The sequence below is a fragment of the Sciurus vulgaris genome (assembly GCF_902686455.1).
Source record: "Sciurus vulgaris genome assembly, chromosome: 8".
NCBI classification, from domain to species: domain Eukaryota; kingdom Metazoa; phylum Chordata; class Mammalia; order Rodentia; family Sciuridae; genus Sciurus; species Sciurus vulgaris.
In genome coordinates this window covers 140,584,674-140,599,581 of record NC_136468.1, presented here as the reverse complement: position 1 = coordinate 140,599,581, position 14,908 = coordinate 140,584,674, and the positions used below count along the sequence as shown (strand labels likewise).

Genomic DNA, 14,908 nt, shown 5'->3' with positions numbered 1-14,908 from the left:
GAACACAGCCTGACAACCTCGCAAGGGGCACGGGGTGGGCGTCGGTCCTCGAGGAAAGTGCTGGAGCACAGGGGACGCTGGGCGGATTAGCAGCATTGAGAGCTCAGAGGTAGGGGGGCATCTGAGTTCCTGACAGCGTGCGTGTGTGTGTGGGGAGATGGGACCCCAGCTCTGGCCGCCTCCCCGGCCTCCCCAGCCCCAGAGGGAACACCCGTGGGTACAGCCACGTGCAGCGACCCGTCTCGCTCTCCGGTCCTTCTGGAAACCCACTGGTGAGCCTGGAGGGGGTGTTAAAGTCACGACCACAATACGACGACGGAAATGGGGAGGGGGGCACAGGGGGACCTCAGACCCGGTGCCAGAGCACCAGGCTACCAGGGGCTTGATTAGAACCGACGTCCAGGACAGAGCGTCTCATCAACACGGAGCCACCCGTTCCTTCCTGGTGTGGAAGTGAGCCTGTGAAGCCACACACGGGCCTCAGTCTTGGTTTGGCAGTGGATAATGACCCTCTCCGGAAGGTCTGTAATGGGGAGGGCTGGGGTCGCCAGCAGGCGGTCTGCTGTCCCTGATGTCCAAGAGCAGTGGCGTTCAGTCCAAGGGTGAGAGACATTGCCTGCACAGGGGACAACGGGCACTGTCTGCTGACCCATTTTATCATGATGGGCAGGAGATTGCTTCCTGCATCTAGTGGGTGCAGGTCACGGATGCTACTCCACATCCTGTGACTCCCAGGACAGCCACCATGACGAAGAATGAGCCCCAAACACCAACATCGCCGAGCTGGATGGACGGGCTCAGGACTAGAGTCTCCTGGAGGTTGGAAGCCAAATCTGGGCACTTGCATGTCGGGAGTTGTCATTGAGAAGACTTTGGGAAGCAGTGTACCAAGGCACATCGTCCCCTGCCTGCCGGGGCCACCCTGCTAATCACTGGATTAGATGTACCTCCTTGACCAGAACCGTTTAGATATTTCAAGGGACAAAACCAACTCATGAAGACACTAAAGCATGTAAACTCCGGATCACCTCCCTGCAAGTATCACAGGTTGAAATGCTTTCGACCAGAAGTGTTTCCGAGTTTGGGTTTTTTTTTTTGAATTTTGAAATATTTGCATGTACATAATGAGATACCTTGGGGGTAGAACCAATTCCAAATGGGAGACTCATTTAGATTTCCTATATGCCTTATCCGCATAGCCTGAAGGTGGGTTTATATACTATTTTTAATAGTTTTATGCATAAAACAAATTTTCCATTTGCATTCTCATGTTGGTGCTCCGAGTTTTGGATTTGGGGGCATTTTGGATTTAAGGATTCGGGATGCTCAACCTGTAATGGAAAATAGACACCGATGTTGGAGTCATAGGAGGGTTTGGGGAAAGGTGACTTCTTCCTGGGTGAGCTGCGAGGGAGAGAAAGAGAAGAGACCAGGCCAGTGTTGGCTCTGAAAGCCAAATCCTCATCAGTGGGACCATCTGTGTCCCGTCCTTGGGAGGGAAGGCCCAGTTCTCTGCCTCTCAGACCTCTTTCCCCATCCTAGCCCCTGGTCTTTACGTTTTGAGCCAAAGAGGACATTCAGACCTGGAGACTTGGGGAAGACACCTGCCGGCAGTCTTGGATCAAGTTGAGGTTTCGGACAGAGGATTGGGGGAAAGATCTCTTGCTGGAGATCTGGGGCCATCAGAGGGAAATATACCAGGAAGCATGGCTGGATTGAAACACAGCCCAGAAGCCCGCCGTCTTCCCACGGCTGGACTGCAGGCTGATCCCGTGGGGGTGGGGCAGGCAGCTAGCTTCCCATCCTGGCAGAATACGTGTGGCCCCCCTCCCCGATCTGGGTCAGAACTCTGCCCTGTTTTGGGCTCAGGGCAAAACCTGACCTCTTTGGAAGCCCAAAGCAGGTGGCTGCTGAGAGTGGTTGGCAGGAGAATCCTCTGTTCCTAGGCCTGCAACTGTGGTTAAAGGGGTCAGTTTTCTCTGCGTGCCTCTGGAACTGGCTGGATCTTGGAAGGACTCACCCTGGACTTGGGGAGAGCTGGCTATCAGGTCAGCACCGCGAACTCGCCTTCCCTGGGAGCCTGCCCTTTTTCCACAGCAACGCTCTGATTTCTTTATCCTCACTCTCCAGGAGACATCTGGTTCCTCTGGTTCAGCCCCTGGACTCTCGGTATCAACTGCCTCAAGTCTTGGTGACGGCAATCGCCCATCCTGTCTGTGGCCCAGTGGTCCAGCCATGCACGGTCTAGCTTGCGGTCAGAAACTTCTTTTGCAAGCAAACTCCTGTTACCTTCATTTCCCCTTTGGAAAAACACTGGAAGGACTCCTTTTCCCCTACCAGGCAAAGTCTAACTGCCCCGCTGTGCAGCTTACCTCTCCCCACTGTCTGGTTCCTGGTCATCTTCCCCGGGTTCCCCCTCAGCAGCCCTACCGGGCTCTGCCTTCCAAGCCAGCCCCATCCACCCCTCACTCCCTGCCCAAGCCTTGCCCCTAATTCTTTCTTCCCCCAGGGAAACTCTGCTCTTCCCCAGTCCACAGGGGAAATCCTACCCACCCCCCAAACCCCAGATATGCGCGTCAATTCTGAGAGCAGCTTCTCTACCCTCCAGATTCTGACCTTCTGCAGGAAGGGAGCCAGGCTTTGCTGATCTCCGCACACATTCCACCCGCCTGGCGTGTTATAGATAAGTGAGAAATCAAAATTCATGGGCGTTTGGGCTGGGTGCCATAACCAGGCATCATCTCAGCATCCCCTTGCTGGGCAGGTGGATCTGCAGACGTGGAAAGGCCAAGTCACCGTGGCCATCTACTTAGAAAGGGGCAGCACGGACTCTGGTCTGCTCCTAGAGCTGTTTTGGTGGATCTGAAATGTTTCCCCTCTGGGGAAAAAAAAAAAAAAAAAAAGGTGTCTGGCTGTCACACACCCAGGACACCAAGGAAGGCCCTCTCTCTTCCCAGGGGACTTAGTGGCACCTGTTCTTTCAACAAGGTGTGGTGCTGGAGTCACAGCAGGGAGGATATAGCCTGATGTCCCGTGTCCCTGTTTCAGGGCTGTCTCTCCATTTTCCTGGAGAAACTCACTTTTATGAAATGGGGTCAGAACTACCAGAGGCCAGTTTAGCAGGGAGAGGGAAATAAAGGGACTGCGACCCGCCTAACCCTTTGCTAACCTATTGCTAACCTGTGTGTGGTGTTCCTGTGTTTGGCTCTGGGGACTGAACTAGGCGCCACCAGCAGAGGGCAGTATCCACCCATCCTGGACCAGAGCTAAACCCACAGCCCGACTGGACGCTGCCTTTTCTCGGGCTAAGCAGTAGGGTGGGGCTCTCTGGTACCGGAAATCTCTGCAAATGAGAAAAACACATCGGTCTGGTCTCTGGTCTTTTTTAACTGGGAGCTATGAAGCTGTTTGTGTCTGAGGTTAAAAAAAAAAAAGGTCCTGCTTGGGAAGACAGATGAATGCCGGTTATATAACCATTTCTCCGGACTCCCTGACAAAACGAGATGTTTCCATCCATCCGCCGGCTACTAGAAGGGCAGGAAGGAGGTGCCTGGCAAATACTAAGCGCTCCTTCCTCGGTGGTGGAAGCTGGGTTTGGAGAGCAAAGCGCTGATCGATTTCTCTTTGATGGAGGCTGACATAGTGGTTCTGTCCTGGGGAATTAGTGACATCTTAGAAAGTGTCCCCAAAGGTTCAAAAGGTTGGAAAAAAAAAAAAAAAAAAAAAAAAAGCTACTAGAAGCCAGACCGTGCTGGCAGGAGAGAAGGTGACAGCTGGCTTCCCTCCAGGTTGGAAAGGGTCGCTATGGGATGCCAAGGGCTTAGTCTCTGCATCCGAGGAAGACTAAGTGGGAAAAACTCGGAGTAACGGAAGGCAGGCAGGAGAGATTATAACTGGGACAAACTCCATGTGCCAACGACACCGATAGGGGCTGCCAGGAGGGTGGGCAAAGATGAGCGGTGGCTTGCCTTTTAAGATCTCAGGGTTGGAGCCCTTGGGGTCTGGAGACCCCCAACTCTAAAGCCCTTCCAAATGGGGGCATGGCACTTTTTCTTTGGCCAGCATCCACACTGAGCATCAAGAAAGCCATGTCCACGCAAAGGACATCAAGGGAACAGTTTTTCTGTTGAACAAAACAAAACAAAACAAATAAGACAGAAGGCTCGAACAGGCCCAGAGCGACCCCGGGAGGCTGCGGGTCATGGGACTTGGGTCCTGCTTGGCATTTGATTTTAGCACTTGAGTATGGGAGGGACCTCCCTCCCCTTTCGCTCCAAGAGGGTGAACGCTGCAGGCCACTCGGAAGGAAAAAATTGCACCTGCCCTAATTCCTGCCGAAGACTTTGCTACCCAGTTTTTTTTTTTTTTTTTTTTTTTGGGCACAGGGGCAGGGGGGCGGATCTGAGTGGAAGGTATTTATTTGCTAAAATTATTTCAGCAGGTTAAAAAATTGGGAGATCAATTTTAGAAAGTGGAAAGACCCGGGGACACATTCTTACTGCCCCGAGTCTTGGTTCCCATAGAAAAATCCATTTGGTTCCTCACTGGGGGCCTCTATCCACTGGGATCCTCCTAAATTGGCTTCACTGATTTGAACACTAAGGTACAGCGGCAAGCCCCATTTGGAGGAAAAAGAAATCAACCACCGTATTCTTCTTTGACATGACTTCGCACTCTGAGACATTAAGGCTCAATCCATTCATCCCCTTCAGGTTGGGGACAATTTGATCAGGGAAAACTTAGGACAAGTGACTCATCCATACTGGCAAAGTGGAAAGATCCGTATTTCCAGCATGTTCCTGTGGACAGCATTGCTTTTGGGCCCCATGGATGGGGTTTCCTGGGAAGGGGTCAATGAATATGGTCCAATCAATGTCGCCGGCTGGTGGGTTTGGGGAGGGGGTTTGCCCAAGCCATTAGCCGTCAGGACTCTGCTGTTTGGGCTCAGAATTGAAATGCATCAAATTCCACGATTCCCAGTTTCATGGGGTGATTATCCTCTCCATCACCATGGCCCCTTCCCGTTCCCTTACCCTTATTTAGGGAGCTTCGGAGCGCAGACCCTTAATTAGGGACACACAAGGAATCAACGTGGGCCAAGGGCATGTTTCTTGGCACCAAGGATCTTTCACGAAGGCAGTGGACTCGGATCTAAGATCGACACGCTGGCACAGGCAACAGGACAGACGGAGAGCCAGGCCCACGCACACACACGACCCAAACGTCAATCACAAGAGAGATGGGGGACTCGAGAGGCAGAGGGCCCGGCTCAGAAGACTTCTGTCCAGAACCCACAGCCTTTCCAGGAGGCCCCGGAGGGCAGGCCCTACGAGGAGCGACAGCCACGATCCGGTGGTTTCATGCGCCTACGATCTGCCCTCGGTGGCCAGAGAGCAGGGAGGACGTGCTTTCGTGAGAGACACCGCAGGTCACAAAGGCATGGCATGGCAGTGGGGAAGCTCAGGGAGCAGACCCAGGAGGGCCCAGGAAGCCGCTGGGGGGCAGGAGCCCAGAGGAGGAACACCAGGACACAGCGACGGGACAGAGGCAGAGCGGGGACCCCGGGGGTCCCGGAGGAAAGGTGCAGCCGAGTGTCCGCCCGTGGGGAACCTGCAGCCGCCCCTGCGCAGCACTTGGGGTGGCCGCCTGCCGTCCCTCTGTGCTGGAGGATCCAGTTAGGAGCTGAACACCCTGTCGGAGGAGAGCAGGGGAGGGTCAGTGTCATTGGCCCCAGCCACTCTCCTTCCTTGAAGAAACCCAGAGAAAACCACTGACCAGGGAGAGGGCCATCGAGGGGGCCTTTGACCGTCAAGGAAGGTGTGAGCTTTTAAATCTAATTAAGTAATTGATTATTTTATTTTTAGTAAAATAAGTAAATAATATCCATCTATTATCTACTAGAGGTTGAACCCAGGGCCCCTCCCATGCCTGGCAAGTGCTCTGTCACTAAGTTATATCCCTACCTCTTTTAAATTTTTTTAAAGAAATTTTTATTTTGTTTTATTTTGGGGGCATTGAGTCCAGAGGGATTTTTACCACTAAGCTCCATCCCTGGTCTTCTTCACGATTTTTTTTGAGGGGGGGTACTAGGGATTGAACTCAGGGACACTGGACCACGGAGCCACATCCCCAGCCCTATTTTGCATTTTATTTAGAGACAGGGTCTCACTGAGGTGCTTAGGGCCTTGCTTTTGCTGAGGCTGGCTTTGAACTTGCGATCCTCCTGCCTCAGCCTCCAGAGCCACTGGGACGACAGGCTCTGCCACTGTACCCTATACCTAGCTAGCTGTGAGGAGGAGTCATCTTACAGGCGATGACGTGAGCCCAGTGGACACAAAGTGGGTTTGGACAGAGGCTCCTTGTCTCAAAGAGCAGACGGTAAAACCGCTGAGTGTAAGAACCCAGGGTGAGCTTGTGCCTTGTGCTGGATTCCTACTCCGTTTCAGGGCGTGTGGCTGGGGCCGGGAGGCACCCAGTGGAGAAATGGCCACGTGCTGGAGTTAGGTAAGGTTTACGTGCCGAGACGCCACCCTCGTCTTGTGGCGTTTCCAGCCACTTCCAGGGGATGCGTCAAACGGTCAGCATCCTATCAACTGTGATTTACACCCAGGAGAAGGTCCCCTCAACCTGGTGGGCGGGGGGACTGTACAGAGTTGGACCTGAGGCTCCAGTAGGGGCACCCCAGACAGAAGCCACACCCAAAGCAGGGGTTCAGAGCTCCCTGGACCAACCACTGTGCCCCAAGTCCCTAATTTCATATCCAGCAGGTCTGGGACCGCCTGGGGATTTGCATTCCTAACAGGTCCCCAGAGAGGGGTGGTGTGGTGCAGCTGGTCTGGGGACCCCACTGTGGGAAGGTCCCTGTCCGCTGGGACAGAAGGGAGGATGCTGTCTGCCCTCCTGGGGGTGGAACCGACTTACTCGTCTGTATCTTTTTTGCTCTCTTCAATGAAGGCAATGGACTCAGATCTAAGGCGGTTGGTCACTTCGTACGTTCTCAGGGTGACTCCGAAAATATCCTCGTGGTACCGGTTGTCATCCTAGGGGACAGACACCATCAGGGAATGGCCCTCGGATGCCAGACAAAGGCTTGCAGAGGGAGCAGACAGGACCGACACCCCAGAGGGACGTGTACCTAAAGAAGACGGTTCCTGAAGACCCCTGGCTGAGCCCCAGTTCCCCCAGGGTGCCTCTGACCTCTAAGGCTCTGTGTTGGGGAGACTCTACCCTCCAGGGCAGGGGGCCTCTAGAGTCCGGATGGAACACTGGGGTCGCCATTCAGAAATGGGGCCGCCATTCAGAAACGGGGCCGCACAGCTGTGCAGACGTGGAACCCAGAAGAGGCCACAAGCCACCTGGGAGCCTCCCCATTCTCCAGTCTCCTCCCTCTAACCTGCTCCTGCGAGTGTGGACTGGGCGAGGCAGGGCTCCCTGGGAAATGTCCCAGTGTGTGGAGACCGGCGGAGGGACTGGGTAGCCACCAGGGTACATCCCCACAGCTGCCCCCAGTGGGGACTTCTTGGGATCTAAGGACTTCAGGGGCGATGGGAGCACTCTGGCAGGGCCGGCAGTTCTCAAAGGGCGGAGGGAAATTGCATCTGGACGCTGAGGTGGGACAGCGGCTGGAAGTGTGTTTCACCTGCCAGGCACCTGCGTGCCCACCCAGCCTCCCTGGACCCACCTGCAGAGCGGGTCTGTTGTGAGTTGGGAAGGATTTTTAACTCTATTCTTCAGAGTCCTGGGGAACCCGGGACAGGGTCCCCCGAGGATCACATCAGAGAGACGAGGAGGCAGCGGCTTCCCAGCCTCTGGGATGCTGGCCATCAGAAAGTTCTTTTTGTAACTTCCTGGGGTTTAGTATCAGATTTAGTGTCAGGGCTTCTTCCACCAAAACGTTTGATCATCGCTTATTTAGGAAAGCAGGGGAAAGGACAGGATCGCACCTGGAGATTTGAGGGGGTCTAGGATTGGGTTCTATTTGGGGAAGTTGGTCACACGGTTAGGACTTTGCTGATTGAGCTGTCACTAGCCTTTGCCCAGCCTTTGGACTTGTTAGGAAAAGGCCCTTCCTACAGGGTAGACACAGCTCCTTGCCATGGAGCATGTTTTAGAGAGCTAAGCATGGGGTGGCTTTCAGACTTCTGCCTCCCCCTTGGACAGATCTTTTTGTTCAGTGTCCTACCTGTACACCTACACAGGGCAGTTTGGCAGCTTGGTTCTGCGGGCAGAAATAATTGGGTTAGGATAATTTCTATCTAACTAACTAGAGGTCTACCTGCTATTTCACACACTACCATCCTTGACCATATTTACTACACGCACCTGCATGCCCTGCCATCCTACCTCCTGCCTCAATCCTGGTTTGGGACCACCCCCCTTATATTCTCTACCCCCCATCATAAGTGCACAAGTGAGGTGTTGTCCTGGCTCCCTGAATCTTCAACGGGGGCGTGGGGAGAAGAGACAGGAAGGACGCCAGCCGGCTACGCTCACCCTCAGCCTGCTGATGAACACGCCGGCATCCTCCTCCGAGAGTTTCCCCTGCTGGGCCATGATGCGCTGGACAGCTTTGAGGACGTCGGCAGCCATGGTGACATCTCCGCACACATAAATGTGGCCCCCTTGCTCCTTCAGGGCTCGGTACACGGGCTCGGCCAGCTGCTCTTGCAGGACATCCTGCACATACTTCTGCAGGGGCAGGGGGGTCTGTGAGGAGGGGCGGCCGGGAGGCTCCTGTCTCCCCAGGAAGCAGCGCCCACGCAGGGGCTGGTGGGCAGTAGGACGCTCTGGGGTCGTTCCCAGGGAAAAAGGGGCAGGGTTGGGAAAAGCGAAGTGGGAAGGTGCAAAGGGCATCCCTGGGGTGTGAATGGCTACTCTCCACTGGAAGCAGGTGGAGCTCAAGTCTGTGGAGGACCCTCCAGGGAGCCAGAGAGAGAGAGGGAGAGGGAGAGAGGGAGAGAGAAAGGGGGAGGGGAGAGGAGGAGAGGGAGAGAGAGAGGGGGAGAGAGAGGGAGAGGGGGAGGAGGGGGAGAGGGAGAGAGAGAGAGAAAGGGGGAGGGGGAGAGAGAGAGGAAGAGAGGGAGAGAGAAAGGGGGAGGGGGAGAGGAGGAGGGGGGTGAGGGGGAGGGGGAATGAAAGAGAGAAAGAGGGGGAGAATGAAGGGGAGGGGGAGGGGAAGGGAGGGGAGAGGAGGGCAGGAGGAGGGGGAGGGGGAGAGAGAACCCTGGAGGGGCTTCCAGGGCGGCATCAGCCATCTGCTCCTCTCCCGGTGCCCACTGCTCACACCTGGTGGGAACATCCCTACATGTTAAGGTGCGGGCTTGGCTCCTGCAGGCAGCCCAGGCCACAGTGCCAGAGAATCCTCAGGACAGACGGCAGGGGTGGGCACGGTGGAGGCTGCTGGCCGGCAGCAGCAACAGCTGGAGTAGGAGGTGGGCACGGGGTGCCTCACATGGCCTCCGGGGGTTTGTCTTTAACTCGTCCTGGAAACTCCCCTCCCCCACCCGTGAGACTCACATTCAGTGGGCACATCCTGGGCGCCGTGTGGCTGTTAAGGGTGACAGACTTCCCCACAATGCCCTCCGGCCACAAGTGTCCTGGTCCCTTCCCTAGGGTTCCCCTGGACCCGTCCGTTCCGATTGCTGCTACCTCTTACGGGCTGTCAAAAATACTTTTGAAATTCTTATTTTAAAATATTTTTCACTGTGGCAAAGCATACCATGCTAAAGCGTGTACGTCGATGGCATTAAACACACTCAGCATGTTGCGTGGCCGTCGCCACCATCGAGTTGCAGAATTTTCTGTCACTCCAAATAGGAACCCTGCGCTCACTCCCCGTGACCCCGCCTCCCCTGTCAGGAATCTGCCTTGGGTCTGTGCATGTCCTGCTGTGAACCTTTCATGAAGTCACGTAATACGGGCTGTTAAATGTTTTAAACGGATTTCCTCTCCAGGCTTTCTGAAGTGCAGAGTCTCTTCACAGAGGGGGGTTGAGAAAGGGTGAGAGGGTTTCTAAGACAGGACTTGCAAGGGTGGGCAAGGGGGTGGGTGTGGGGGGCTCACCTTTGGTTTGTCTGGCTCCCGGGAGTAGGCAGTGTACAGCTCTCTGAAGACTCCTTTGTTCTTGGCCTGTAGGGTCTCTTCCCTGTAGATATGATCTATCTTGGATTGCCGGCACCCGAAGACCAGGACCATGGGGCAGGGACTCATTCCTGGGGACCAGGAAGACCTCATGTCACCAACAGCTCTGGCATTCGACGGTGGGGCGGGGGTGCTGGGGCCTCAGAGTGGGCGATGCAGGCAGATGCTCACAGACACCAGGGCAGGTGGGTGTGGGGGTGGACACACACACACACATGCGTGCACACTCACGCACAACACGCTGCGGGCAGTCAGTAAGATGGGTTTGGACCTCCCTTCTCTGGCTCCTTAGCCACCTCCACCATCAGTGCTAAGAGCCCAGATTTGAACTAGCTGGGACCCAATCCCAGCTCTGTGTGACGAAGCACCACTCATTGCACGTTCTGAGCCTCAGTTTCTCCATGTGCAAAATGAAAACAGAGCCATCTCTCAGTTTGCACAGGAGATGGACTCCAAGATCCTGCTCAGATACCAAAATCGGAGGGTGCTCAGCTCAAAGGGTCCAGCCTTTGCACAGAACCTTCGTGCATCCTCTAGTGACTTGTGCTGCTGGAACAATGTAAACGCTGGGGAAATAGCTGTCACACTGTATCTTTTAGGGAATTACAACAAGAAAAAAGCCTGCACATGCTCAGTACAGATGCAATATTTTTCTCTGAATATTTCAGACCCGTAGTTAGTGAACCTGTAGATTCAGAACTCATGGGTACCAAGGGCAGGCTGGTCGACTGAAGAGCGACAACTACCTCATGAAATTACCATGAGAAAGAGGTGTGCAACATGAATACTGGGCACACTCAGTGAATGTGAATGTTAGCTTTTCTGCAGAACAACTGTTCTATGGCCAGGTCTTGTGTTTCGAGTTGCTTTTCTGTCTCGTTGGTGGCTACGCACCCAGCACCTGCATTCATGTTGAGCACTTCTTAGGTGCTCAAGGATCACCTAAGAAAAGGGCCACGGTTGGGGGGTGTCTCCTTCTCCCATAGTGGAACTGTTATGCTCTCACAGAGCAAAGTCTGCTGCTGAGTAACAGTCCCCGCAGGAATCCTATCAACCCAGCCATTTGCTCAGGACTAAGGCTTACCCCTTCTGAGGCTTGGATTTTTATGAGGGGCTATACTTTAAATAGTCAGAGAGATGTCTCTGGACTTGGAATTCCAAGCCCTGAGGACAAGCTGGGTGGGAGACGTGTTTGGGGACCATTTGGATGGCAATGAGCTTCGCCTAGGGGTGAGGTCTCTGCTCCCTTCCATCCACCCCTTCCAGGGAGCGAGGCAATGGGGAGTCTGACCAGCTTTCTCTGAGACTCAGGGTGGAAAGCAAGCAGCTGCTGGGCTGTACTCCACCTTTGTGTTGGATGTCGAATTGCCGCTGCTGCCAGAAGCTTCGGAAAGGGGCGATACCAGTTCCTGGGCCGACCAGGATGCACGGGACCTGGGGGTTCCGGGGCAGGTGGAAGCTGGGTGCGCTGGACAAGAAGAGAGAGTCAGAAGAGAGAGTTAGAAGCTCTGCTAAGTTCAAATCCCATCCAGAAGAGCAGAGCCTGAGGTAGGCCAGGCGTCTGTCTCGGGTGGAGACACAGAGTGACTCGGGGCCCTTCGGCTAGGACCAGGGGCTCCTTTTCAGCGGGAGTCCGGCCAATGAGGGGACTTCTAGAAACGCGAGGTTCTTGGGATCTGGGCATTGCTCCTCATTGGTGAGCTAAGCCACAAAGGGCAGTAGGATGGATTTAACCTGTCTCTATGTGGTCACTCTAGACCCTGGGGTGGGTGCTCCTTTGCTGTGGGTCAGTCCTAGGCACTGTTAGAAGTTGATAGCTCCGTGGCACACGGTGACAGGAGCATCCCTGAGTTGTGACAACCCCAAATGTCTTCAGATATTGTCAAATGGGCCCCGGGTGGTAAGTGGGGGGAAAAATCACCTGGGCTGGGAACCACTGGTACACCCTTCATGAGATCTTAAATAGAGACCCCCAGACATCGTGCGTAAAGAACCACCTGGAGATGTTAGAACTGAGGATTTCTGGGGATGCAGTAAGTTCGGGCTCAGGACTCTATTTCTGAGATGCTCCAGGGGATCTGGATACCAATGGTATGCAGACCATACTGGGAACGTCCCACCCTCAATAGCTGAGGTTCGCCGAGGCCTCCATTGTTGAGATAGAGAAACCGCTGGGTTGCATTCAATTCCTATCCACTGGAAGGACCCCGGTGGAGGTGTTCTGGGTGGCTCGCTGGGGTCCTGGTCTCAGAGCTCCTCAGCTAGTGTGCATGTGAATTGCTTCATCAAGGAGGGAAAGTTCAGGAACAGGGCCATCTGACCCAGGGGCACCTGAACAGCTGTGCCTCATGGGTCCGCGCTCTAAAACTGAGTTGGGGAGGAAATGCTCTAATCGATGGATGGTTGGATCTTCTCCATCTCCGAGACACTGGGCACAGTGTGAAGGTGACCAGAAGACTTTGGACGGACTTTTGTTTTCACCAGTCTCAGACTGTATATGCCTGGTTTCTCAGTGAGTCACTTGATAAACATCCAGGGCACTGACTTGACCTTGCTTAGAGGACACACTCAACCTGCTGTGTTGCTCTGCCCCGGGCAGTGCCCAACCAGTCGGTCCCCGCCCTTTGGGCTGCTCCACCCACTCCGACCTGTGATGCCAACATGCAGATGCGAGAGGACTCTTCATCCCTTGGCCCTGGCTACTTACCCCCGCACAAAACAGGGGACTACTTCACCAGCCTGTATCCGGTTGAGCCAGGAGGAGCACACGCCATGGTGAATTGGTCCTTCTCCATCTAGCAGAGGAAGCAGGACCGTCCGGGTCATCTACCACGTCCGCCCCCACCAGCCTGGCTTCTCCTCCCTCCCATGCTCACAGACTGAGACTGACTTTGGAATCCCTACTCTGGATCCCGACCTCCGAGCGGGGAGATGAAATGGTATAGCTGACGTGAGCTGGTAGCTGTGCACCTGCCCCGCGTTCTGTTGGGTATGGGTGGGTTGCATTCAATTCCTATCCACTGGAAGGACCCCCATGGAGGTGCTCTGGGTGGCTCGCTGGGGTCCTGGTCTCAGAGCTCCTCAGCTAGTGTGCACGTGAATTGCTTCATCAAGGAGGGAAAGTTCAGGAACAGGGTCATCTGACCCAGGGGCACCTGGTAGCAGAGCACCCCCCAGGGAATGGTGGGGTGGCCTGTTCTCGTTGATGCCTTGGGATGGAGCTTCCCAAATGCACCTCCGCCCGCCTCCTTCCTAACTCCGCTCAGGTTGGCTCTGCCCCAGGACAGTTTGCTTGCCCTGCAGGGATTTGGGGTTTAGCCTGTGGTTAGTGGTTTGGGGAGAGAAATCTTGAGGTCTTGGGGGGTCTCCCAGCTCCCCAGCCCACCTCGGGTGTGGTAGGAGACGACGGCCACGGTGAGGTGCACCTCGTCAGGGTACATGTCTGGGGAGGAGCTGATGGAATAGTAGCGTGGCTGCAGCAGGGAGAGCTGGGTGAGCAGCAGGGTGGACGGCATCTGGATGGACCGGAACTCCTCCAGCACCTCCACCACCGTGGGGTTCTTGCCCCACTTCCACTCCTCGTATTCCTGCAACCCCTGTGCCAAGGAGGGGAGGGAAGAGAGCTGGGATCCAGCGCCCGTGCCACGCCAGCGGGTGCTGGGAGACGTCCGGGGAAGGCGGCAAAAGAAAAGGCAGAGGAAGGGATGCCCGCAGGGGAATTACGCCACCCCGGGCTCTTGCCCCACAAGGACCTTACAAAATAGATACCACCTTGGTCCCTCTGGGCTGCCACACCAAAATACCTTCGCCTGGTTAATGCAGGCAATAGCAAGTCTGGGGAAGGCTGCTCTTCAGATACGGCAGGTGCCCTGTGTCCTCTCACGGCAGAAGGGGAGCACTAGCTCCCTCGGGGCTCTTTATAAAAATGCTCATGCTATGCCCTCCTGAGAGTCACTTCTCTAAGGTCCCATCTCCTCACACCATCACCCTGGGCATATGAATTTTGACACATAATTTTGCGGGGGCACAGAATTTCAGACCACAGCAGGCATTACTGTGATCCCCATGTTACAGATGAGGACACTGAGCCACGCAGGGGTCCTCTGGCTACTCGGTGGTGACGGTTGGGATTTGAATCTAAGTGGGGGTGGGTGGCAAACCTCATCCTGCACGCCAATCCGGACCTGCCACCTGTGAGGTAAGAATTGTTTTTACTTTTTTAAATGGCCGGGAAAAAATTAAAAGATTATCTTATGACATAAGAATATGGTGTGATGAGATTCACGTCAGGGTCTGTGAATAGTTGGACGGGAACAAGGTCACCCTCGTCCATTTGTGTATCATCTATGCTGTCGCATGGTGATGGCAGAATTGAACAGCTGCCACAAAGACCAAATGGGCCACGGGCCTAAAATACCGATCACCTGGCCATTTATAGAAAAAGTCTGCCAATCCCTGCTCTGGGCGGTCTGGCCTGAGAATCTGTGCTCCTAGCCATTCCACTCTCCTGAAGGTCAAGAGAGATGCCCTAGGGGTGCCATGACATACTGAGTCCTGGGCAGCAGGCTCAGAATGCACACTGGAGATTTGTTTGGTTGCTGAGGCTTAATGCATCCTTGGAGAGATGGTCAAGTTCAAGATGGTGGTGGACAGCATAGGAAAAGCCGGTTGGGGTGTGGAGGACCATGCTTGGGGAGCATACTGACAGCAAAGCCCAGTGGTTACCAGGGAACACGGGAACTCTGGGGCTCCAGAATTGCTTTTCCTA

General features: G+C 54.8%; 1 protein-coding gene across 6 annotated transcripts in view; it reads right to left on the bottom strand.

Annotated features, from left to right (window-relative positions):
• Window positions 1–365: 365 nt before the first annotated feature.
• NOS1 (nitric oxide synthase 1) overlaps window positions 366–14,908 on the bottom strand; it is a gene marked incomplete at its 3' end in the record, with an annotated part of 179,815 nt that continues 165,272 nt past the window's right edge. For 4 of the 6 annotated variants that reach the window (XM_079152460.1, XM_079152459.1, XM_079152458.1 and 1 more), the window contains 7 exons: window positions 13,526–13,736; window positions 12,848–12,935; window positions 11,487–11,608; window positions 10,063–10,211; window positions 8,494–8,688; window positions 6,922–7,040; window positions 366–5,691 (listed from right to left, as the gene is read on the bottom strand). In XM_079152460.1, the coding sequence (XP_079008586.1) occupies window positions 5,676–5,691; window positions 6,922–7,040; window positions 8,494–8,688; window positions 10,063–10,211; window positions 11,487–11,608; window positions 12,848–12,935; window positions 13,526–13,736 (900 nt within the window). Of the gene's footprint in view, window positions 5,692–6,917; window positions 7,041–8,493; window positions 8,689–10,062; window positions 10,212–11,486; window positions 11,609–12,847; window positions 12,936–13,525; window positions 13,737–14,908 lie in introns of those variants that run through there. The other 2 variants (XM_079152461.1, XM_079152463.1) reach the window with 1 other exon arrangement.